Consider the following 27,143-nt stretch of genomic DNA (forward strand, 5'->3'; position numbering starts at 1 on the left):
TGCAAGACAAATTAAGCTATAAGTTTTTATTTCATGTTTCCCACTAGAGTAAGATGAGCTGTGATACATTTGTATTTGGTTTTCTTTTATTGGGTATGCTGCTAAACAAACTGGAGTGAAAAAAGATAGAGATAGAACCCATCATTTCACATTTGTATCACACATCTAACAGGGACACTTTTGGTAGTACTGGGAACCAGATCAAGCATCAGAGCCTCACCATTCCTGCAACATCAGTGTCGCAACTCCGACATTTTTCATGTCATTAATATTGGCTGGTTCAAAAAATAAAACATCATATTAGCTCTTCTTCAATTACTCAAAATTACAAACTAAATTATTTACCATTTCCAATTTGAAATGTAATTAACTCAATCACCTTGAACCAAGGGAGTCGATTTAAGTTATTTGGGAGTCGATTTATCAATACCCTAAACCAAGCTCACAAATTTGTAACACAATGAAGAATTAATGAGGACCTGAGTCTGATTTGACTTCAAATTCAGTTAAGTAACCTGATCAATATTTTCGAGTTTATGATTTTTTGACAGCCAATCTGGTTTCACAACAGCTCAAGTGCTGGACCCAAGTTTTTACTAAATCGAACTTAGTGGCATTATGAGAAAGAAAGCGCCCCTGACTGGAAGTTTGATTGAACTTATTCACCAGGTTTTTGAACAGTAGACTGAGTTTTAAAAGTATACCTAAAGCAAAACAAAGAGCCATAAATGCAGAAATTATTATTATAAGGATTTTTCTTTCCCACTAGTCATTTTGCAATGAAATAAATACAACCAGTGGTTTAAAAGGCATAGGAGGTGTGTGCCTCGAGGAGAGGGGTTACCACAACGCCTTGAGGCATATGCATAGACGCATAGTCTTTAGGTACTGAGGGACATCAAGGCGTATTGAGGTGTACGCCTCAAAACACTTGAGATATGAGTCATAAGCTTACCAGGAATGTCTGATGTAAAACATAAAAACCATCTCTAGTTTTCCTTGAAATTTGGATGCTTGTCTATCCTCGATCAAAAGGAATAGAAGATCACTCACAATTTGAGAAGAAATCTTTCACAAGGAAAAGCACTCGCACGAAATGTAGAAATGAGAGAATCAGTCCATGAATGGAAAAATGATACAATCAGTCCATGACTTGTCTCTCCTCTAATCCATATTATATAAGTGAGATAGATGAAAATTACAAACTTACCCCTTTCCCAATGTATGTGTTATATAATAGAATAATCTCGCAACATTAGACACAGTCAGTAAAGAAAAACAGCTAGACATTTCCTATGAGTAATATAAACCAAATCATGGTCTATATAAGTTCACTTATGCCCCACCCTCCCTCCTCAAATTGATGTACAGGGTCAAGTAACAACAATTCGCGAATAAAAAATTTCGCAAATTGCCTTGGTGAAGATATTAGGAACCTAATTTGTTGAAGACAGAAGATAATGTAATCCTAACTGTCTTAGCACTGACCCATGTAGTGGCAGTCCACTTCAATAACGAGACTGATGGCCATATGAATGGTAATCTTATTATTGCCATGAATAGGAGTGAACGGAGCCGGTGGATATACCAAACTATGAGATAAATCCCGGTTCCACCGAGTGCTCAGCGTCTATTTTATTCCTGTTACATCTGAATGGGACTCTTATTATCAGTTGGGAGGTGATAAATTTTCCCCCAAGCATTCCTCATCAAACCCTTTAACGTAAAACGTTAAACTTTGACCCGAGTCGTCAGTAGGTATAACCTGCTGGAACTTTTAGAAACTAACAAGTGCTTGCATCTCCCTCTCTCTCTCTCTCTCTCTCTCTCTCTCACATTGCGATTGATAGCCAGAGTACTACATGCAGAGCCCATTGCACCATTCTGACTACGGCGAGAAGACAACTGTTGGGTATATAGTATAACCCCATATATGTTCTAATATAAGCCCAATAAGATAATGGACCGGTGTAGTGGGCCTACCTGGGCTAGAGTCCATTAACCAGTCAATAACCCTAATGTATCTGTATATATAGGGGCTGGAGGCAGCAAACTAGGTATTCCAAACTGGATACCTAGGGTGTATTGCTTCAAGCACTCTTTGCTTGAATCAACAATCTTGAAGCATTACACCCTAGGTATCTAGTTTGGAATACCTAGTTTGATGCCTCCAGCCCCTATATATATATATATATATATACACTAGAGTTATTGACTGGTTAATGGACTCTAGCCCATGTAGACCAACTACACAGGTCCATTATCTTATTGGGCTTATATTAGAACATATATAGGGTTATACTATATACCCAATAGTTGTCTTCTCGCCGTAGTCAGAATGGTGGGATTTTCGTTCGGTTTCTAGAAGCACACAACTTCTTGAGCTCATACATTCTGACATCTGTGATTTTAAAAGTTTCACTACTAGAGGTGGTCAGAAGTATTTAATCACTTTTATAAACAATTTTTCAAGATATTGTCATATTTATCTGTTAAAATCGAAAGATAACGCTTTTGATAAATTTAAAATTTTCAAGAATCGTGTTGAAAATCAATCAATTGAACTTGAAAATTAAGAGATTTATGTGTGATAGAGGAGGAGAATACACTATGACAGAATTCAAGAAATTATGTGCCTCTTTGAGCATAATACTTGAAACTACTGCTCTTTACTTGCCTCAATCTAATGGCATAGCTGAACGTAAGAATAAGACGTTAACAGAAATGTTAAACTCTATGTTATTGACAGCTCGCATGCCTACTTGTTATTGGAGGGAAGCAGCTTTGACTGCCAATCACATCCTGAATAGAGTGCCACACTCTAAATTGACCTCGACTCCTTATGAGTAATGACATAAACATCCTTATAGATATGACACTCTTAAGACTTGGGGCTGTATTGCTTATGTGCGAATACAAGATCCTAGAAGACCTAAAGTGGGGCCGAGAACCAACACTTGTGTGTATCTAGGTGGTGCAGAAGATAGTGTTGCTGATCGGTTTTTGGATCTATCTACTGATATGGTTATAGAATCTAGAGATGCAGTATTCTTTGAGAATAAATTTCTCAGAAATCATGGTTTGACCATATCAGGCGATTCAGAGAGGGTTACAGAATCACATGTAGAGTCTGAACAGAATATTTCTAACACCCGTCCCACACTAATTTCTGAATCAGAACTTTTAAGAATATCTACAAGAGATCGAGTACCCAAGAACTTTGGTGAGGACTTTGTGACCTACCATTTAGAGAATGGTCCATCAACCTATAAGGAAGCGATGAGATCGAGGGACTCTTTGTTATGGGCAGAAGCCATTGATGATGAAATGGGCTCTCAGTTACAAAATCAAATCTGGCAGCTAGTCGATTTGCCAAAATGGGCTAAGATTGTGGACTGTAAATGGGCTTTAAAGAAGAAACTTAATCCTGATGAATCCATAGCTCGGTATAAAGCACGTTTAATAGCTAAGGGCTATACTCAAGTAAGTGGGATAGACTACTTTGATGTTTCCTCACTGGTTTGTCATTTATCTACGATAAGAATTCTTCTTGCTTTGGCATCTATTGTGCAATATGTTGTGCATCAAATGGATGTAAAGACGACTTTCCTTAATGGAGACCTCACAGAGAAAATCTACATGAACCAACCTGAAGGGTTTGTCATGGAAGGTTTGGAGAACAAAGTTTGTAAGTTAAACAAATCTTTATATGGTTTTAAACAAGCACCGAAAATGTGGCATCAAAATTCGGCAAGATAGTAAAGAGCTTTGGTTTTCAGACTAGTTACTCAGATAAATGCCTTTACTTTCATTCTGTGTCGAATATGGTTGCAATTATTTGCTTGTATGTAGACGACATGTTGATTCTTGGTTCCGATCAATCTGTAGTGAATGACATGAAATCAACATTGGCTAAAGAATTTGACATAAAAGATCTTGGTGTGGTAGACACCATTCTTGGTATGAAAGTAAGTTTTGAAAGGAAAGGGATCACTCTTAGCCAAGCTCATTACATTGAGAAACTACTTTCATCACGGGGATACAGTGAGTGTAAACCGATTGAGACACCATTTGATTAACCAAAAAGGTGAGACCTAATAAAGGAGCCAGCGTGAATCAGTTGGATTATTCTAAACTGATTAGTAATCGCATGTATGCGATGAGTTGCACTAGACCAGACATAGCCTTTACAGTAGTCATGCTAAGTCGTTTCACTAGTAATCCTGGCCATGAGCACTATAATGCCCTTATGAGGCTGATGAGATATCTTAAAGGTACTCTACATTATGCTCTATGTTATAATGGCCATCCTCCTATCCTGGAAGGATATTCTGATGCATCGTTAGGCTTAGAATTAGGAGACAGTAAATCTACCAATGGTTATATTTACACTGGGTGGAGCAGATGTTGCGTGAAAGTCAAAGAGACAGACTTGCATTGCTCTGTCCTCTATGAAATCAGAACTTTATGCTCTAGCTTCTGCAGGAGATGAAGCAAAGTGGATACGAGATCTGATCCTGGACATTCCACTGACTCGTTTAAAGATTAATTCTTTAAGTGTATTCTGTGATAATCAAGCTACAATTATGATTTTAAAGAACTCACTCTTTAATGGTAAGAGGAGACATCTGAGGCTGAAACATGCCATGCTGAATTATCTTATAGAACAAGATATTATCACTTCAGTTGATATGCGATCGAAGGATAATATGGCCGATGCTCTCACAAAAGGACTGAACAAAGATCGATTATTCAAAATTGTGGGGGCGATGGGGTTAAAGACTGTATAGACAGGTATTAGCCTACATCCATGTTATTTTAAATTTTTGAATCTCTCTCTTTTGGCTAAGAGAAGCCCTTGATATGTTTCAATGATGTTTACAGTTGTTTTGTGTCATTCCACATTTGATGACATGTCCTTTTTTGAAAGTTGTTTCTTTCCAAACTTGATGATACAACTTAACTCGAATTTGGATAAGATGACTGTAACATTCTAAATGGAAACATGGAATGGTTCTTTGTAGAAGAAACTATTTAGGTATTGTTCTTATATTGAAACTTTAAAATGATGCTTATTGATATTGATATTTATTTTTTCAGCCAATATGATATTGTACTGAGTTCTTCTCGTAGAACTAGATACTTTAGTTTTTTACACAAATGATTGAATTCATTTTTCATTGGAAGCCCAATGGTTCCAACCCTTGGCATTTCCTTCTTGTTTTGATGATTCCAAACACAAGTGATTTTTAGTCACTAATGTGTTTGATTGTCTTTAGTTGTAGATTCTCATTAATGTGTATTCAAGGAAGCTTGGATCGAGGTCATGAAGCTTTAATTGCACCATATTTGGAATGCCAAAGTCATTAGAGATCCAAGGAGCATGGTGGACTTGAAGAGGAGAATTCAAGAGAAGATCAAGTGTGTTTGAGTCCATTTTACAATGTATAAGATCCAATCTTAGATGAGGTTTATTGAGGCGTAAATAAGTCACAAATAAGGTCTAAAAACATGATAAATATCTTGGGACAAGCCTTCGAGATCACACCCAAAAGATAGACATCATTGGCACTTGCTTAGTAGTTCACTTAGTGACCATAGACCCTAGTTTGATAATAATTGGTGCAAAATATTTTCAAATATTTTTGAAAATATTTTTCATACAAAGATCTCGTCGTTTCCATTCAAATCGAATATAAGAACGTTGAAATTCGATAAAAAACGAAGGAGATACGAATTTTACAAGTTAATGGGTATAACCTGGAAAACCTGTCTAGCATTCTGTTTGAATCTAGACGTCGAGTCACAGAAAAAGAGCCGTTGGACTCTAACGGCTAGTTGCAGGAACTTCACAGTATTTACTATTTTTCCACTCAAATAGCTAGTTTTGACTTTCCTCTATATATATGAGTTCCCAAAGCTTTTAAAAGCATCTAAGACACTCTTAAACACATCTTGAACATCCTAAAGAGTAAATCAAACTTGTTTATGCCTCTCTAATCTTAGATCAAGGATTTGGATCATAGGATTAACCTTGTATATCTTCTTCAATCATTGTAACCCATGTGAGGGATTTTGTTTTTCTTTCTTTCTACATTCAAGATTGTATTTTGGCGAGTGTGCCTGGAGTCGCGGAGCCATCTCCACAGAGGCAAGTGAAGGAGACACAGAGCCTTTTCTCTGGATTGTAATTGGTTTAATCCTCACCGTTAAGGGGGTTGTTAGTGAAGGCATCAAGAAGGATTCTTGGTGGAGTGGAGTAGGTCCTTGGATTGGACCGAACCACTATAAATCCGGTGCACACTTTCTATATCTCTCTCTATCTCTTTTGTGTGTGCATTTACTTTGTTTTGTACTTAAGGGTTAGTTTTTTCATTTGTTTTTAATTCCGCACTATTTGGGAAAAGTTTTTGAAACCCAATTCACCCCCGCTCTTGGGTTGCCATCTAGGGCCTCAAAGAATTTCATTCATGAAATTCATATTTGGTAATTTACAGGGATTGGCAAAAATGGAGGAGCTTGTCTCGATTTGGATCTTGTGAGGATGATTTACTTGATGAATGAATTCTTCTAGAGCAGTGGGGACTATTATTTTCTTTTCAGTTGAATAAAAGTTCACTTACATGTGAAACTTTTTTGTTTGAGTTTAGATTATTTCTAAAACTCTTGGTTATTCTTAAAAGTATTCTTATTTTTCGTTGGATTATGGATCTTTTTTGATATTGTGATATGGATGATTCAATATTTTTCTTAGACACCCCATTATCTATCCTTTGGTTTGTGCTATATGTAGAACATAGGAGGAGATTGTTGGGTATATAGTATAACCCTATATATGTTCTAATATAAGCCCAATAAGATAATGGACCGGTGTAGTGGGCTTACATTGGCTATCGTCCATTAACCAGTCAATAACCCTAGTGTATCTATATACATAGGGGCTGGAGGCAGCAAACTAGGTATTCCAAACTAGATACCTAGGGTGTAATGCTTCAAGCACTCTTTGCTTGAATCAACAACAACTAGGTTTGTCCAATTGATGCCAGCCCTCTGCCGAATAGACACCACCCTATTCTAACTCCTTCCTGGGACGTCACTCCTCTTAATCTTCCACCAACCCCTTCTCTTGCTCTCTCAAATCTAGCTCTTGCTAGATCTCCCCAAGAACTCATCCCAACCCGACCACAGGAAACTGAAGGCACAAAAAATGTTTGCCTAATAGATGATATTCCCTGCCTTTCATTATCGGGTTTATCTTCATTTTCTTCCCCCTCTCTGATTCTCTAGGGAACCGATCGTCCTCAGAAATCTCATATCAAAGCATATTCCTTGGTTGGGGTCTGATACATTATGCTTCATGTCAACCACCGAGGAGATGGATAGAGCTCTTGGATCTATTGATTTTAGACAAGAACCTTCTATGGAATTTGAAGCTTAAGCTTCCTCTCCTCCATTTGAGAGAAAGTATCAATACATGCTTAACAGAATTTTTAGACACTGATTTCTCAAATATTCTTTAAACGACTATGGTAACCAGTTTCTATAAATTGTCAGCATTGCGGACAATTTGATCTTGCAGGCTAAATTCAATGGCTGCAGATTATAAAGTTTCGTGTGATTATAGAAATTGATAGTTTGAGAAAAAAAAGAAAGGATTTTGGAGAAGGCAAGGGTTGGAGTCATGAAATCTTCAATACAATTACAATTGAGGAAGGATTTTTGGCAGCATTGCAACGACTAGACTTCTGCCTCTTGAATGTCGTCTCTCCTTGTACATTTTCTCCTTTGGAACCAAGAGAAACTTTCTTTTCTTAAACAATTATAAGGTTTCTGGTTCATTTCAAAAAAAAAGAAGATAAATAAGATTATTGGTTTGGCCCGTAATCGACTTGCACTTCCACGTTAAAGGAGACAGATGGGTAGATGGGACCGTTAAAGGGGGAGGATGGGGATATTTATGGAGACAAATTTATCAGCGCTTTATCCATTGCTGACATTCTTCCTCGCTTTTCTCCCTGTTACATCATCTGTTGGTTGCATCTACTTTGCACTCTGCAAGTTCAGGTAATGAGTAAAACCTTATATCCACTCCTTTAATTATTGATATTGATGATTTTGATCTCTCTATTGATGTCCGTACTCGAATTCGATCCACATCATCATTTCTAACTTCATGTCCTATCATTCCCTCTCACCTTCATATCGGGCTACTGCATCATCCTCTTTGTCTTCTGTCTATTTCTTAGGGTTGGAACTTGGAAAAAAGGACTAGAGGAATCTGAGTAGAATGCAGACACTGTCCTATCATTCCCTCTCACCTTCAGATCGGGCTACTGCATCCTCTTTGTCTTCTGTCTACTCCTTAGGGTTGGAACTTGGAAAAAAGGACTAGAGGAATCTAAGTAGAATGCAGACACAGGCCCTGTTCGTTTGAGATTGTGGAAACCGATTGTGGTCCCCTATATGGCATAGGCCCTGTTCGTTTGAGATTGTGGCAACAGAATGTAGGCCTCAATTGATTAGAGGGCTCAAAATTAAACGTAGTTTTGACTCCTACAATCGGTTGCAACAATCTCAAACAAACAGGGCCATCGTAGAGGAGATGTGATCTCTTCGGAGGAATAACACTTGGGCGTTGGTGACTCTTCTAAAGGGAAGGAAAGTTGTTGGATGCAAATGGGTGTTCACCGTTGAACAAAATGTTGATGGATCAGAGGAAAGATAAAAGGAGAGATTAGATAAAGGCTTCACTCAATCTTAAGATATGGATTAAGACCTATCTAGCAGTAGGTTTAAACATGGTCATGTTATGAGCCACTGACTGGAATGAAATCTTTTTAGTCGCAGACTAAAGTGAAATCTATCGAATTTGGTCCATGAATCAAAGAAATAGTGAGAATTATTGATCTCTCTCAATATCTCTCTCAATTCGAAGATCCAGGATTTGAATTGATGTCGTTTCATCTATGTAGCGAAGCTGAAAAGTTACCAAATATATAAAGATTCCAACATGTACTAGGATGCAGTTAGAATAAGAGTTTCTATTGACTAAATAAAAATAAAACCAAATTTACGTGGTCTACAAGTTTCTTACATTGTTAAGTTGTTGTGCATGAGTAACAAAACACTTGCACAATGGGCATCGGGAGACAATTATTAATTTATTATACCCCATATACCATGTTTTCCAAATATTATCATTTAAAGATATGTGGCATGTGTTTGCAGACACTGGTTAACACAGCTATAAGGAAAAAGTCAAAAAAAAAACCCTTAGTTTACCTTTTGTCTTATTTTAAAGTATTACTTACACTCTGTTTGGATAATGATATTGTATATCTATTTATCTTGATACATTATTCTTCATCTTATGTTCTATGAGCTAATACTTACATTAATAGATTTTTAATGTTGTTTTATGATTGTATGGATGTGCTGACATGTTGGGCATTTCAGAATCACTGAGTCAGACACCTCATGGCTTTTGACGCGAACATACATGTCCAAAGTAAGGGATTTGCTAGCGTCCATCGCAAAAGGCATTTCGCAGTTGGTTTGTCGCATGTCAGAGCAGCCACATAGTGAATGATGACGAAAAATGCTGAAAAGTGAGCCTCTATGGCTGCTCTGACATGCGACAGACAAACTGCGAAATGCCTTTTGCAAAGGACGCTAGCAAATCCCCCAAAGTAATATAGACAACAACAAGATAAGCTGGCCTTTGTTAGCTAAATTCCAGATCCCAGGATCAAATTAATCATAACGAAAAATTAGAAAACATAAGTAAAACAAGGATATTAAAGGATCAGTTTTAACCGTTAAAAGAACATACCAGTGTGTACTTCTGGAGTAGCAGCAGCTGTTGCATCAATGATGACTGTTACAGATTGGTAATCCAACGTGACGGCATCAAACACGGTCTGTCTAATACAATTTGGTGTTTGAACTCCTAATCAAAGGATATAATATTTGAATAAGGTGCAAAGAAAAAAAAACAAGATGCATCACAAGAAATAAAACTAACATGGCATTCTATTACAGCAGTAAACCTCTTTTGTTTCCCTTTTTCAATGCATACTGGTTATTTTAAGCACAAAAAGTCAGATGAAACATAAAAGATACTCAGGACAAAACTAGTATGCTATGATTTGTGTAATGATCAACAATTATGCTTGAATGGATTTTCATAGCTTATATATGAGACATATTAAAGACATTCAAGAGACACATATCTTATCTCCCAATCTAGGATTTTCACTTACCAACAACAACTACATTCTTGATTCCATTGCTTTGAAGAAGTGAATGAAGATTGGTTGCAAAGAATGCACTAAAGCGTGTCTTTACCACTTTATAGTCTCTTTCTTCAATGACAAGGCCATCAACTAGCTCTGCACCCTTTGTTCCCTTGGAAGTGGGCCTTTCTTTTCCATCACCATACATGTGCCTGCGAAAGAGTTCGATATCTCTTCCAAATGGGTCATGTTCACGAACAACCTACACCATTGTGTAATTATGAATACATAGCACAAACGCAATAAGTTAGAATGTAAAGAAGCAATACTAATCAACACAAAAGGTCACCAAAATTAAAAGTTACGATGATGCTATACATCTTATAAGATGAAGACAAAACCAATGACAGTTCTTAAGCAATGCTAAGAATGCATTCTTTCATGAAACCAACGGAAATTAAGTAGAATTAATCACCTTGTGATGTCATGCTAAACCATATATTTGAACAAGTTAGACAAATTGTATTATTCAATTCCGATGTTGGAACTCCTGTCTTTAGCAACATATTCAATAATTGATGGGTCACATACCATCAATTTATGTAGTCCACTAGAATAGAGTGATTTTCTAATTATGATAATGAGGTGCTTTCATTTTGGTTTGAGATGCTCGCAGGATGTAATTGGTCGTAGATCCCAAAGATGGTTGATTGCCGACCAGAAGAAACAATGATATTTCTTTCATTGAAATCTTTCAAGTTATCAAGGATATAGATAATGTTGATTTTGTACATATTGTTAGAAAGACGGCCCCGTAGCTTAAGATAATGCCAGATCAAGGAATTTACCTTCCACAAGTTTTTATTAGGGAAATGGAACTCTCCAAAGTAGATTGACTTTTTCATGCATGTGTGTTCTTTCTTTAATCAATTGTTTAGCCCCTAAAAAAAATTTCCTGGTTCGGTAGTAAGGTCATGAAACATTTTGAATTTTTTTACCTATTATTTTATACCATTGCAGATGGATGATATTGCAGAGGAAGGGGTGTAGACATTCATTGTATCCATAACGTGTGCTCATCAAGAGTTGTGACCACTACACATTTTGATTGTCGTTTGCATCCATAACCACCAAGATATTTGTAAAAAATATTACATGAAAAGTGATACATGGGTTGTTAACTTCTTCCATGAAAGGCCAAGTGAGGTGCAAGTGCTGACTGCTCAATAGAGGGATGCGACCCTGATTCCCTTGGGACTCTGACTCCCCTGATGCACGGGAGGCGCAGGAAAAACCACTGGTGAAGAAGATCCAGAAGATGCTGATCCAATAGGCGCCCACTAAAAAAAGCTAAGGTGGGCGTGTCGTGGGTAACCAGTGGCAAAGGTAGGAAGCGCCGAACTCATACACACCATCTCTGAGCAAACAAGGGAATTTCTAATCAAGAATCACAACCACGCGACATCGACCAAAGGTCCCAAGATACCGAGTAAGACCTATCTATAAAGAGATCACGGGAGCAGAGCTACTACTTGAAAAGGCTCATTCTAGTAAAAAAAATCTTATAAATCTTATTTATATATGAAATCTCTTCTCTTATATACAAAATATGTCGAACCCTAACTCTCATTCAAGGCTCATGCAAGACCGTAAAGAGTCAACAGTTGCTAGTCAATGAAAATGAAGTCGACTTTCTGAACCCATTCTCGAAACTCTCTTCTGATCTTACGTAATTTCGATCTTCTGATCTAACTTATGAAGAGAGATTAGTGAAAAAAAGGCTAAGTGCAAACTCACTATATCTGCACTAACATCCAAAGGAAAGAACGAATTCATCCCAAAGCTGGGACCCAAGCGCGAGGGAGTGAAGATTCATATCCCACGGTGTGCTCGGATGCTAGCAGGGGGAAGGTTGAGATCAGGCACCACAGGTCCATGGGGCGCGAGAGGCTCCCCCGCCGGACCTTGTGTAAGTGCTTGAGGCGTGGAAGCCTGTCCCTCTTCGAGACCACTTTCGTGGTCTCCATCGCATGTCGCCCCCACTTAGCCCGCCTCTCCCATGACTTTCCGGACCAACCAACCCGGATCTGCCCTCGCGAGTCTCTCTGCATTTTGGGAGCAGAGCATGCAAAATCGAGCAATGGATCTTAGAAAAATTCCACTTTGAACGGCACGACTCTTTCTATTTCTGCGCTGGCATTTGAGTTGTCTCCCCTCCTCTTTCAATCGACACACTCAACGCAGATAGCTCCGGTGGCTCCGGCTTCTGCCTCTATCAGGCGGCGACAGCCCCTTATCCTCCCCTACCACTCTTCTCCAAGAACCCATTTTTCAGGATTCGGCGGGCCCGTCAAAAATGGGGATCCTTCCCAAACAACTGAATCCGGGAACCACCAATTGGGTGGGGTTGAAAGCCTATCAGTTACAGATAGATCTCCGGATTTCATTCATGGATCCTTTGACGGAAGAGGTTTCCATTGGCTAGGGGATTCAGGGTCGGCCCTCTACTAGATTATGGGGTTCAAACATCTCCCTTTGGCAGGTGTCTAATGTCCGCCATCCCTGCACCACTACTATTATCTGGTTCATCCATCGCTCCGGGGTACGTATGTAATGGAGATCCCATCGGAATGGTTGGTATGCCCACCCGTCCACTCCTCTCCCGGCTGGTCGAGTATCTGGAGTTCATTCTTGACTTGACTAAACAAGTAGCAGCGGGATTCTCCCCAAGGGAATATGAAGGCTTGGGTTCAGTGACTCGAAAGTAGCTTTACCTAAGGAACCAATACTGGCACAACTAAAACAGCTAGGGTTGGTGTGGTTAACGAATGAAAGAATAGGAGGAAGTGAGACCGGTGTTGCCCAATTTTTCTGTGCAGCGGGTTTTTGATGGGAGTCCGTCTGGGCGGATCTGCCCATTCCCGATCGCATCTGGTCAATCAAGAATAGATAATTAAGTATTCTTGTTATAAGATAAGATTTACTTATATAAGATAAGAAAGACAAGAGTTGTCAACAATTGACTCATCTACGGAATCGCATAAAGCAACCGGTCTACCCAAGCAATTGACTCTAGACCTAAGCAATTCTCCTCCACCAATTTGTACATCAATTTTTTTAAAAAGAGGATCTGTCGAGTTGGGAATGAAATTACTGTTGAAATAGATCCTGCTAGCCTCAACCAAAATGGCCTACATATCTAGTCCTTCGCCATCATCCTACTTGCGAGGACACTCAATCCGGAAACGAAAAGCACAAAAATACCAATCTTCGAGCACGCGCTGCATCCTTGGAAAACGGGTGCCAGCAGTTCGGTTGAAACTCGGAAAGCAGTTCAAATAAGCCATCTTGATAGTTGATATCAGAAGTGAAGGAAATCTCCTAATTTCATATTGTTGCGCAAGGATGCAGCATTTCTAAATAATTCCGCACAACTTTTCTGGAGTTGCATTCATTTATTGCAATTTAAATTGATTTGCGAGGAAAACTTGGACTGTTCCCCTCAAGATCATCATTAGTAACACCCTTCAAATACCAGAAAATAAGGAAATTGGGTCATCAAAACTAGGAGCAGAATTGGAATCAGAGATGAAAGAATTAGTAGAGCACTCCCACAACTTTCTTAAACAATCAGAGATGAAAACTTTGAATGTAATAATCGGTTTAGCACTCACAATCGATTGTCAATCTTAAACGAACAGGGCCTTAATTTTTAGTCCATTATTCAGCTTCGGCCTCGCAATCGGTTCTCAAAATCTAAAACAAACAAGGCCTATACTGGTGTGTACATTCATGTTAGTACGCAGAACTGACTTTCGATAAGGAATGTAGACCAATGGAGCATCAAGGTAAGACACAGTATCAATATCAAACAATTGGCATTAGCATAGTGGGCCAACAAAAACAATGTCCAAGGCATGCATCAAATGACTTTACTTTTGATGCAACTGCATCTTTAGCAAATTGGAGCTAAGGGATTTTGTTGCTAATAGTTACCTTTATCTTTAGCAACAAATTATATTTCAGATTCTATGATATATTGTTAGGAGTTTTATATCTTTAGTAGATTCTATATTGTAGTAGTTTGGAAAGTTAAATTTTATTAAAAGTCTATTATTAAATATTTTCCTACTTTTAGAGGTTTGAGGTTATCTTTAGAAAGCTGCTAGGATGAGGATTTATGTTTAATGTACAAGATGTGTAAACGTTTCTTTAGGGGACTTTTATTGATTTTATGAAATAATATAGAGAAGGGAGAAATGTGAACGTTTTTCTTTTATCTTCTTCTCCAATTTGCACAAGAAAGTGTGATTTCTTTTCAACCTTGGTAGAACTCCCACACACGCGTAGCCAAGGATACACCAACTTTTAGGCCATGTCTGGCAGCTAGGAATTTTTTTTTCATGATAAATTGGTGTCTCCAAGTGGTGAGAGAGGCGTAGGGCAGTGGGAGAAGTATGAGAACAGGAGAAAATTGTTACATCTCAAACCCCTAGAAAGGAACAGATCTCTGCCGCAGACGTGCTCTCTGCTCTCTAGGGCTGGCAAATCCGGCGAGACCAACTCCCTCTACTCTCTAGGGCCTGCAATTCCATCTCTCTCTGCTTTCCAGGGTTGACTGTGCTCCTGAAGCCATTAATGTGGTTTCCTGTCTCACTCAGCCTCCAACAGGTATTTCTTCTTCCATCTCTCTCAAAGCAGCGATCTCTCTTCTGGTTTGTTCTTCAAAGGAGAAAGACAAACTGTTGTCATTTGATTTTTTGATGGGGTTTTAGGATTTCTCGGTTATTTAGGTTTCTCTCTTGGCCTGTATATTGCTATTGTCGATTGATTTTGGCAAAGTCAACAGAAGGGTGAAGATCTGTGGTGGTGGGGGGTGTGGTTCTCTACTGATGGTCAGGGGATAACTGGGGAACTGGTTCTGGAACTCCGGACATGTCTCTTTGGCAAGAAATGGCAAACCAAGGAGAAGACAACTCTGATGAAGACAATGGTGCACTATCAATCTCACAATTGATTAGCCACAAGATAAAATCCACCCCAAAACCAAGTGAAAGAATGCAACAATTAAGGAAGATTCTTGACAAAAGAAATCTTGATGAGCACTTTTCTATTCATGAAAAGTTGCAAATCCTCAAAGATGTTGACGAAGAACTCAGTACCACATCAACTCAATCGAATAGTTCATCGTCCAAGATGAAAAAGAAAAAGGTAAATCATCAGAAGACTAAGACCCTCCTTCAGCAAGTTATATAAGATGATGAAAACAAATGCAACATTCTCAAAGCCCGTATGCAGTACCTCAAGGACACAAACCTTATCGAAAAACCACTTTTAGAGGCGAATACCGCCTTCTAGAGCCAGGGAATCTCTCTTCCAGATCATGAAACCGCCTTAGAATATATGCTAATGATGGATTTTCAAATCTGGTGAAAGGTCAATCTGATAAGCCATGTAAAACCTCCAAGGAAACATCGGAGTGCCATCATTCCCCTTAGAATTGGGAAAAGCCTCCACAAAACCAAAAAGAAGAGCAGGAAAAAGGAACAAGTTCAAATTCTAAACAATATTCAAATTTTGACAGCCCAAAAGGATACCTAAAATACTGATACCTATCAAGGGAAGGGAAATCACTAAACAGAGCAAGCTGATTCATGAAAAGCAAACGGACAGAACTAAGAAGACGTTCAGAGGCACCCTCTCTAGTGGAGTACCCTTTTCAAAATATGCCAACCCAGAACTCTCCATCTCTGAACTATATCCCTCCAAACAAGGACGAAGAAGTCAACAACAAGATTGATTTTGAAGAGGAAGAAATCAAGGATGAAGAAAGAAAGTGGTCCAACTGTTTAGTTGGATATTTTTTGGGAAGAAAACTTCGTAGCATTGATGGAACACCTTCAGAGGAAATGGAAACTAAGGGGAGAAATGCAGCTCTATGCCCTTTCAAATGGACTTCTGCTCTTCAAGTTCAGCAACAACGAAGACTGTGTGCAAGTCCTCGAAGCAATCAACTTCAACTATGGAGGGAGAGCACTGATCCTCTGCAAATGGACCCCTGATATGCCAATGGAAAAACTAAGCCTTTCTTCAATCCCCATTTGGATTCAACTCCCAAGCCTTCCTCTAGAATTGTGGACACCAAATGGGATTAGCAAAATTGCAAGTGGCCTAGGCAGACCTCTCTATATGGATACACAAACGGCAGAAACCACAAGATTAAATTATGCACGGGTTAGTGTTGAGATTAATGCTGGAGAAACTCTCCCTGATTTCATCCAAATTGTCACCCCAAGAAGCACAATGGTCAGAAGGTAGAATATGGGTGGAAACCTCAATTGTGCCCAAACTGCAAAGACTTCATTCATTCCACTGAAGCATGTCACCTATCCAAAGGACACGAGGAGCAAATAATCATTGCCAAACAGGTGTGGAATCTAGTGAAAAACATGTTAGAGGTTTTCAAAATGTTTTGGGTCAAGTTGAAATATTTGAAAGTGTTTTATCAAAATAAACTTTGAAAAAAGGAAAAGATCATATTTCAGGGCCGGTCGACCGCAGATTGGTCACTGGAAAATTAATGGTTTTCCAGGAAGGTATGGTCAGTCAACCGCAGTAGCTCGGTCGACTGCGGTTCATTGGATCGGAAAAAACAAAAAAGTTCAAAAAGCTCAAAGGCGGTCGACCGACCCTAACCCGGCCGACCGCGACTGTGCGAAAATCTATCCATTGGGGTGAAAATCGACACATCTTTTCACTTCCAAATTTGAATCTCTTCGTGTCCTTTTGCTTCTCAACAGTCATGGATGATTTCAAACTCAAGGGACACTTTATAGATGATCCAAATTGGTTTTATCGCGAAGAGGTGCGATCTAACAACCATTATAGAAACCAATCTAAAGGGTACTTTGAAGGGATGCTTTTCACATTGAAAAGACATCTATGGCTTTATATAAGGAGCAGAACTCTGTCATTTTCAAGAGATATAGAATATGAAAAATAGTTAGTTATTGTTGTAGCATTCTCTATTCTTTTAATTCCCCACTCTATTGTTTTCAAGTTTTTTTTCATACAAAGTGTGTTCTAAATACTGTTATACTGCAAAAACAGTATTTAGAAGTTTCTCTAAGGCTTGTAATTCTCAAAGGGAGTTTTGGGTTTGATTCCGCCTGTGCAAAGGGTCGTTAAACATTTGTAGGACTTCCTACAAGGCTTCATTGTATCTTGGAGGCAATTCGCAGATCCCCTTTGCACACTACTGGTGGGGGCGAAATTTGTCTTAAGGAAAGCGATTACACACCTTGAAGCATCAATACTTGTTGATCTTAGATCTTCATCAGTAGCAGATCCCACCAACAAAACAAACCCTCCAAAACTGAAGAGCAGGCTGAAGAAAACCATGTGAAGGAAACCAAACCAAAGGACCCCCTCCCAGCAAGCCCACAAAAGGCATCCCCAGCAACAACTTGTGATGAAGTGAAACGAACCTTGACACGATAGTGTGAACCCCGATCTTGAGATGAGGCAGCGGGAGACGAATCCCCCGTCGGTCCTTTGGATCATCCACATGAAGGAGAGTTCTACCAAGGAACTCTCGAAATGGTGCCACCCTCATAGCATAGCAAGAGTGGCGATAAATGAATAAGATACCTCTTGATCCAGAGCCAGGGCTTGAAACCAAGACGTACCTAAAATAACTCAGAGTCGCCATCCAGGGAAGTCAGCCCTGGAACTCGAAAACAAATCTTCTGTGCAATGGATAACAAGATATATATATATATATATATATATATATATATATATATATATGGGCTCGTGCCTGATTACGAATGAGAAAGGTCCAAAGAGCACTCCATCTGCCCAAGTGCAACCACCCGGTCTCTTATACCATTTATTTATAACTTTGAAGAGTTTTGTGCAAAAATCATGTGAAAGGGGAACAAATATCCCCGAGTAAACGTCTACCTAAGCATGCATGACCCGGGGATGGGTGAAAGAAAACATACAAGTCCTAAAGAGAAATGATAGCAACACATCTAAGAAAACAGTAACATACGCATGCACATCTATAACTAACTAGATAAACCTGCACAGTGAGCAAACGTCGGTAGATGATAGCAAAAATAATAATCAGCAATAATAAAGACCTAAAGCTAAGCATATGAGCAGTAAACAGTATACAAGTAAGCAGTAAAGAGCTACAGCTAAACATGTGAGAACTACAACTAAGCATGTAAATAAAACAAATGAAGAGATGATCACAATCTGAAATAAAACACAAAATCATAGTCATAAGCTAGAAACAATGATAACAATAAACACAAATCCTAAAACACTAATAACAAGCCCTAAAACTCTAAACTTTTCGTCCGATTCTTTGGATGATCTGGTATTCAACCAAAGCCACCTACGTATCCCTACCTTCACGAGAATCAAGGCAACATAGTTCTTCGTACATATTCTAAACTATGATGCCCAACACATTTAAACCACTAAACTAGACTCAACCTAAAAGACCAGACTGATTTTTAAAGCTTCTTGAGCGATTATTTAAATTTAAGTGAATTGTGAATTTTATGACTCCCTATATGCCCTAACTAAATGCAAGTTTTTTTAACCCTAAGCTAATGCAAATAGTTCTTATATTCTATGTGTAAATAGGCTGTATGTCCTAAGAAAAATAATGGGCAGACTAACGCATCCTATTCTAGTAATCAGTTGGCGATGTGGATCGCCAACTGACCGGATGGAAGCGTTTCTAGCTAGGACAAACTCCTAACTCTAACACAAACACACAACAACCAAAACACACTATCTAAGACAAACTCCTAACTCTTGAGGAAGAGCTTTTTGAAAACAATATTTATCGAGAAAGCTTTGAAATATTTTTGTATTTTTGAAAGGTTTAAACGGTTCATTTACAAAATTTGAAATGTTTATTTTGAAAGGTTTAAATGGTTTATTTACAAAGTTTGAAGGTTTTATTTATAAAGGTTTAACTGGACTTGGGATGAGAATCCCAAGCTGCCTACGTATCTCGTGGAAGAGGATCAAGCCAACGTAGTTCGGAAACAAACTATCCTACTATGCTCCTAAAATCTTAAAGCTTCCAAATGTTTCAATATTTTTTATGGTTTTAAAGTTTTCAAATATTTTTTTTTTTAGTTTTTAAGAGTTTATGATGTTTTTGAGATTTTTAAAATGTTTTAACCCTTTTGGTCAAAGGCCAAAGGGAACAAACAAAGCAACACCCTAGGGCAAAACCCTAGAGCAAAGAAGAAACCCCAAACAAACAAACTCACTAAAAGTGAAATGATCCAAAAACAAGTAAACTAATGTCCCACTATAAAAGCTAAGAAGCCAAGTAAGTAAAACTCCAACAAGGCTAAACAAGTCTCTAAAGGGGAGTGACAACAACGCTAAAGGATATACTCCTATCTAAAAAAAATAAACTCCTAAACTAGAGAACCAACTAATAGTCTATGAGATGGACCCCTAAACAATCAACACTAAAGAGGGAGTGCAAACAAGTCAAAGTATGACTAACACTCTAAAGGGGGTACAAATAAGTCAAAACATGACTCACATTCTAAAGGGGTACAAATAAGTCAAAGACTCTCTATGAAGAGGAGGTAAACAAAGGTGTTAGTGAGACTGGGCAAGTCTCCTAAGCATAATAGTGGGCTCCAAGTAACCTTATCATTGCCCTTGCAATGAATAAGAAGGGTACAAGTGACTAATAAACCAAGTCGGTCTCCAACTAATAGAGAGTACAAGTTGAGGTACAACTTAGAGAGGGTTCTATTAATCAGGCAAGGCATGCCTCCTATATGTTAACTCTATACTAAAATCAAGGTCTACTCCTTAAGGGGTAAGATCTAAATGAGGCTCGTCTCCAAAGGAGAACTACCTCACGAGACAAAGTATGTCTCTTAGTGGGGGCTCTAGGGGGCTCTAGATGACTCTTTCATTACCCTTACAATGAAAGAACAAATTCTAAAGGGGTCTAAAAGACTTAACGTTTATACTAAATAAAAGAAGGGAGTGCTACTAGAACTAAGCAAGTCCCCTAAGGATGGGCTTGGGTTAACACCTTCATTGCCCTTAAAAGGGAAGGGCTATCTAAGATTCAAAAGACATCTAAAAGAATGAATACTCTCTACCTAAAGAAGAGGGAAGAAGAAGATAGGGGGTACTACCATATCCTAGTAAGTCCTCCTAATGATGGGCTTGGGCTAACGCCTTCATCGCCCTTGCAATGAGGGAAGAATTAAAGAAAAAATTATTGATGTGTGCAAAAGATGTAATCAATGGCCAATAATGCAACCGAGAGGCAAGAGATGTAAGCAATGGATCTCAAAGACGGAGTGAGACATGACATGTTTCCAAGAAAGATTTGAAAGGTTTAAACATGTTTTAGAAGTGATCCTGTGACTTTTAAATGCTAAGTTATCATTTAGTTCAAGAACCGGAAGAATGGAACAAGCTTGTTCGTGGTGTGTCTCTAAGAAGGTCCTAACATCTTTTAATGCTTAATTTCAGCTTCTTTTAGATATTTTCAGCATATTTTATTAAGGTTTGATCATAATTAAATCATTTGTTTGCAAACATCATTGATTTCAATAATTTAGCATTGAAAAGGCAGTGAAAGCACACAAGACAACATGCAAATTTCACTAAAGATGCACAAAATTTCAAAATAAATCACAAGAATTACTCTATATATGATTTATAATCTGCTAGCATGCTCGACATAATCAAAAGCATCCATTTGAATTAATCTAAACTCAAAACAAACTTAAAAAGGAAGAAAAGGCAAAATTTCCACAAAACATGCAATTTTCACAAAAAATGTCCAAAAATACCGAGTAAATCGTAGAAAACACCCAAAATATTATTCATGACTTGCTAGCAAGCTCGAAACATCCAAAACAATCATTAAAATTGAATAGAGCTCAAGTTGTCCATGATTTTCAAGAATTGCATAGTTATGTCATATGGTACGAAAAATGCAACTTTGCATTGAATTTCAAACCCCTCAAATATCAAAACCATAAAAAACCCTACTAATCAAAATTGTAGATCTCAGCATGAGTGACATGCTCTCAGTTGACCACTTAGTTTGGATCCAGCCAGGAGTGGGCGGAAAATGGCTGTTTCCGGCTCATCACCATTAAAAAGCACATTAGTGTTTCAGCTGAAAGTTCGCGCTCAATTTTGACACTCAAAACATCGTTTCTGAAAAATTTGTTCAAGGTTTAGAAAATCATTCAAGGAACAACTGTGTCTTCTACCGCTCCTGCCAGATCCAGCCGAAAGTGCCCCAAAAAAGGTCGACAACCTGCTGTTACAGCAAATGCAGTTCTACTAGAAAACTGATATTTTGAAAGTGATTTTTTATACACCGGACATTATTTCTGGAAAAATGTACCCATTGACAACATTTTAAAAAATCTCATGACGAACAACTTCGTCTTCTATGGTTCCGACCGAATCCGGCCAGAAGCAGCCCAGAAGTTACTCAACGCGATAAACTTCCAAAAAAATTCGGAAAAATTAACACATTAAATGACTGAAACCTAAAAGGAGCATAACTCTCTCATCCTTTGGCCAAATTTGGGTTGCCATATGTCAAACTAACCGGCTCGATGAGATCTACAAGATTGATATGTTAGTTTTTGGATGTTTTGAGCACTTGAGGTCGAAAAAGAGGAAAATTCAAAAGTGGACAGCATGTATGTAACAGTTTATTTTATTTTTTTAACAACAATGTTCCAAATCTAGTAATCCCACAGATATCTAAGCAAAATCTCACAATGTGCTTGTATTAAAAATCAAAACCTCAGAACTAAAAAAAAATCGTAGCATTTCATCTCATCCATGACAAACTAAGCTAAGCATAAATCAAGCATCAAAAGCACGCATTTGCATTCTACATGGAAGATGAAAATTTGTATTGAAAATCACTCTATGCAAATGGCAAAACTAGCAATAGTGATAAACAACAAAGTTGTAGGGGACACCATCAGGGAACATTTGATTAGTTATGCACTTTGGCTGGTTTTCTCCGGAAGTGACCGGAAAATGGCAATCTCTAGGCTTATTTCAGATTTCAATTATGCAGTTTTGTTTTGAAAATTTCTGATTTGGTTTTGCAAAACAGAGGATCAAAAATACATTTTTAGAAAAGTGTTTAACTACGAAGTTTTGGAAAATTAATCAAATAAACTTTTTTCTGTTGATAATTTCGGCTGGATCTTGCCGAAAGTGGCCGACAAACAGTCCTTTCTGATCAAGTCCAAATCTGGAAATGTAGTGTTTTTGTCTGACATCTTAAAATCATCATAACTTTCTCATTTTAAATCGTTACGGGACTCCTAAGAGGTCAAATCAAAGATCTCAGAAAGATCTACAACTTCTATGTGTACTATTTTTGCTAGATCTACCCCAATGTTAGTGAAAAATTGAAATTAAAATCTTAACAGCATGTAATTCAACACAATTTCATGACATCTTACATCAAAATTTCATCCTAACACAAGATCTATGAGAATTTGACACAAATATATGATAATACATGCTGATTAGGCTTAGCTCTAACCATGTTAGTTTCAGTTTTGAAGGTCTTTAAGGAATTCTTCACAAAAAATGCATAGATTCGCCATTTTTCAAGCTTTTCATGAAATTTCGCATTAAAAGGCAACCAAATATTAGAGCTACGGGAATTTCAATCAAATTTATGATAAAACATCTTATTTAAACCTATATCTACCAATTTTAAGATCAGATTTCAAATCTTACATGGATTTTCACAAAAACACACATAAATTCACTATTTTGCACTGAACTTTGAGCTGAAATCTTAAAACGGTCATAACTTCTTCGGTTTTTAGTTGATTTTGGGCCATAATACGCCAAATCGAAGATCTCTACACCTCCACGTGAGAAATTTTCATGAATTCTAACCAAAACTTAATGAATGGCAAAAACGAAGCAGGACAGCACCTAGTTTTGCCATTTTCACATCAAAATTCAACTAGAACTCAAAATCTAATGTATTCACATCAAAATTCAACTAGAACACAAAATCTAATGTATTCACATCAAAATTCAACTAGAACTCAAAATCTAGGTGAATTGCTTTATATCTTTATATGAGACATATTTTTAAACATATTTTGATAGGTTTTAGCCCTAGGTTGCTAGATCTAACCATTTTTAAGCATTTTCCACTTAGATTTCCTATTTTAGGTTAGACTTTCAAAGAAAACTTAAAATAAACTCAAAATCTGCTAACATTGTGCTCTTCTCTTGGATATCTCCTTGAAAGCTTCTTCTCCTCCTTCTTTCTCTCTCTAAATCTCCTTCTCTCTCTCTAGAAAGCTCTCTCTCCCTCTCTCTAAAATTAGATTAAGAACCCTAATTATTTTCAAATGAGAGCCTAAATACTCTATTTATGGAGTTTTTCCTTAATTTTTGTCCCCTATTAGTTTATTAGACAATCATTTTTTAAAAATTTTGCTTTGATTTTGGTTGCAAAAGGGTGACCATTTGGAAAAAATTTAATGAAAATTTAACTAAAAGAAATTTTTCGCCCCTTAAGTAACCTTGGACAACCCCTATTCATGTATATGTTGTATTTTAACTAAAGAAAATGGGTAATTTCAAGTAAAACTTTTCATGGGCGACATTACAGGGATAATGCACCCCCATTTCTGCTCTAGTGCAAAAACTGGCTGGCTTACAGGATATTTCACTCCCTTTTTGCATTATCTAACTCGGCTCGTCTTATTAGGCAATTCTCAACGGATTTAAACAAAATTTTAATGGGACCTACTTGGGATCCTAAACTACTTTAAAGCACAATTTGGGACTCTAAAACACTAATCTAATAGGGTTTCTAATCAAACCAAGTTATTTGGGGTTCGGTCAAAATGGGGTGTCTACAGATAGCCCCAAGCAATGGAAAGGACCCCCAAAAGAACCATCACTCCCCACAATGAGCTTCAAAACATATACTCAATTTTTTACTAGAAGGAAGCAGATGATGGTGACAGAAAAGAAAACCATCAAGCCAATAGCCAACCCCCTTCAGATAAACAGGATCAAGCAAATTCGAAAAACGATTCTCCTACATCTTCAGAACCAGACTTTGGAGGTGAACCATAGCAGGCAGTTAGAAAGAAGGAGTGCTCCCGCATTCCTCGTTGAAGACGTTCTCAAACAAACCAAAATGTCCCCCCCACCCCCTCAAACTTGCCAATTATGTAACTTAAGGTTTTTGAACAGCCCGATCTCATATGTTTAGTGCTCTATTTCGTGTTTTGATTCTCCATCTCTCATGTGATCCGAGTTAACGATTGTATCTTGTTCCTATGTATCCTCTTTATCTTTATCTAATAAACCGGTAGGGGTCCCCGCCAAACGCTAGCTTACCTATCAAAAAAAAGGAGAGAGATTTGAGAGGGCACGGTTGAGATGAGCCTGCAAAGTGGCTAAAATTGAAGAAAAAGTCCATCTTATTTTAAGTATAGTTTTTTTTGTTTCTTCTTTCATGATTTTTAGCCACTTCTCATCGCTTGGAGACACTTGTTTCTTGTTTTTTTTTTTTTTTTTTTTTTGGGAATTGATAAATCCCCCATTTTAATTACTTGGGACACCCAGCTAGAGTGTATCAATGACTACTACAGAGGGATTGATATACTTCACGTCAGAAGCATTTAAAGGGGCTGATTGCTATGTACGCTGCTGCTGGGTGTCCCAAGTAATCAAAAGGAGTGGATATATCAATCCGTTTTTTCTTGTCTTTTAGCCACTTCACCCTCATCTCCACTTGGAGACACCGATTTAGCATGAAAAAAATTCATGGTAGCCAAACGTGCCCTTAGACAAAAAGGAAAAACAAACAAAACTGGGTGGAAATATCATTTACTTGAGTTTGAAGAATAAAAAAAGAAAATTCTCACCTCTTCGATTCTTCTAGTAAAATGGATGTCTCTTTTTGCCATACTTTAAATTTAATAAAATTAAATAATGTGTGTCCAATATACCAAGCAAATATATACTGATAAAAATGGAAATGATATTTCATGTAAATATATCTTTCGCTCACTTTCCACCAAAGTTTCCATCACCATAACCCACAGCCAAAAAAGGATAAAAAAAACAATGAGAAAGAACTAATATCGTAAGAAGTGGGAAAACAAATAGTAAAGTGACAGAAAAGGGTAACATAACTCACCCAAATTACGAAAATACCACGTTTTCTAGCTCTTTCCACGGCTTTTACAACGGCAGGAACAATGGGGAGTCCCCCGGCAACATGAATGGGGCTTTCCGGAAGAATAAAATCGTTCTGAAAAATCCGCTTCAGAAAAATCAAACATCTTTCTTCTTGATGGATCAGTCTTTTTTAGAAATTGATAAATTTTCTTAAATGGGTGCTTCAGAATCTTTGTATGATTGCAAAGTGCAGAGAAAAATAGGTAGAGAAGAAGATATTTTGATGAAAAGAAGAAGAAACAAAAAAGGAAGAAAACCTGCATGTCGATGACTAGAAGTGCTGTTTGGCTCCACTTATCTTCCATGCTTAAGGGAGCCAGTTGGAGACTGTCACTGATTTTTTTGCTTCAAACCAAAATTGATGGGTTTAAGTAAGAGAGAGAGAGAGAGAGAGAGAGACGGGCACGTAAGAAAATAAATTGGAGGCCAATAGGGATCCCCTAGAAAAATAACACGTGAATAGCTTTTGGGTGTGTTTGGCAACGTTTCTACATATAGAAAAACAATGGAGAGAGAGAGAGAGAGAGAGAGAGACGGGCACGTAAGAAAATACAGTGGGAATGTTGTTTTGGGTGTATTTGGCAGCATATCCAAAAACAAACATAAAACGTTTTTGGTGGATTCATCTTTTTTGTGTTTGAAAAACACTTTTAAAACAGAATCCAGTGATGGAAATAAAGAACGGGTAATAACGGGTGAACGATTTTGTAAATTTTGCATTTGTCTAGTCAAGAGCAAGGTTTTAAATTTTGGTTTCAGTACCTATTTCGGACCCCACCGAAATCTGAAATTTTGGCCAAAATTTTGTAACTTTTTTTTTTTTTTAAATGTCATTTTCTCAAAATTTCGGACCGTAATTACCGAAATTTTCGAAATTTCACGAAATATCAAATTTCGGGAAATTTCAGTTTCGGTCCCCACCGAAATCCGAAATTTCAGATTTCAGTCGAAACTTAAAACCATGGTCAAGAGCCCCCCTTTTTTTTGTTCTATGCACACGTGTCACGATATAAGATCCGGTGCGTTTTCGTCTTCCTGGCAACCGTCTTTGTTTTTGCTGAAAGAGGTAAACTCATTGGAGTCGACTTCACCAAGGCAATTCAGAACTTCTTCAAGCATGGCTATATATGCTCAAAGAGGAAAACTCTACTTTCATTGCCTTAATTCCCAAGTCCCCTAATGCTTCCTCCCCATCAAACTACCAACCCATTTCATTAAGCAATTTCACTTATAAAATCATTACCAAGATCATGGCTGATAGGTTAAAGCTGGTCATCCACTCTCTCATAAACCCCTCTCAATCGGCTTTTATCAAGGGCCGACATATCCATGAAAATATCTTTGCTGACCCATGACATTCTGCATAAATTTCATCTCCCCTCCCCCAATTCTTCTATGTGCCTTAAAATTGACTAGGCGAAAAAGCCTTTGACAATGTCAACAGAATAGCTCTCCATGAATTCATGAAAAAACAAAATTTTAATGAGAAATGGCTGGGCTGGATCTCAGCTTGTATCTCAAATCCCTCTTTCTCCATTATTATCAATGGCTCCCCCCATGGGTACTTCACATCCTCAAATGCGCTCCGCCAAGGAGACCCCCTTTCCCCCTTACTTTTCTGCATTT

General features: G+C 37.9%; 1 protein-coding gene across 1 annotated transcript; it reads right to left on the minus strand.

The window, feature by feature from the left end:
• On the minus strand, positions 1 to 25,931 carry LOC143853268 (putative inactive nicotinamidase At3g16190). Its single transcript, XM_077362992.1, has 5 exons — positions 25,775 to 25,931; positions 25,477 to 25,590; positions 10,263 to 10,497; positions 9,833 to 9,949; positions 1 to 275 (listed from the first exon to the last, which is right to left on the minus strand). The coding sequence occupies exons 1-5, from the start codon at positions 25,820 to 25,822 to the stop codon at positions 217 to 219; spliced, it is 573 nt and encodes a 190-aa protein (XP_077219107.1). The 5' UTR covers positions 25,823 to 25,931; the 3' UTR covers positions 1 to 216.
• Positions 25,932 to 27,143: the final 1,212 nt, after the last annotated feature.

The sequence above is a fragment of the Tasmannia lanceolata genome, unplaced genomic scaffold (genome assembly GCF_043159265.1).
Source record: "Tasmannia lanceolata isolate RefF3 unplaced genomic scaffold, GAP_Taslan_0.1 ptg000003l, whole genome shotgun sequence".
Lineage (NCBI taxonomy): Eukaryota > Viridiplantae > Streptophyta > Magnoliopsida > Canellales > Winteraceae > Tasmannia > Tasmannia lanceolata.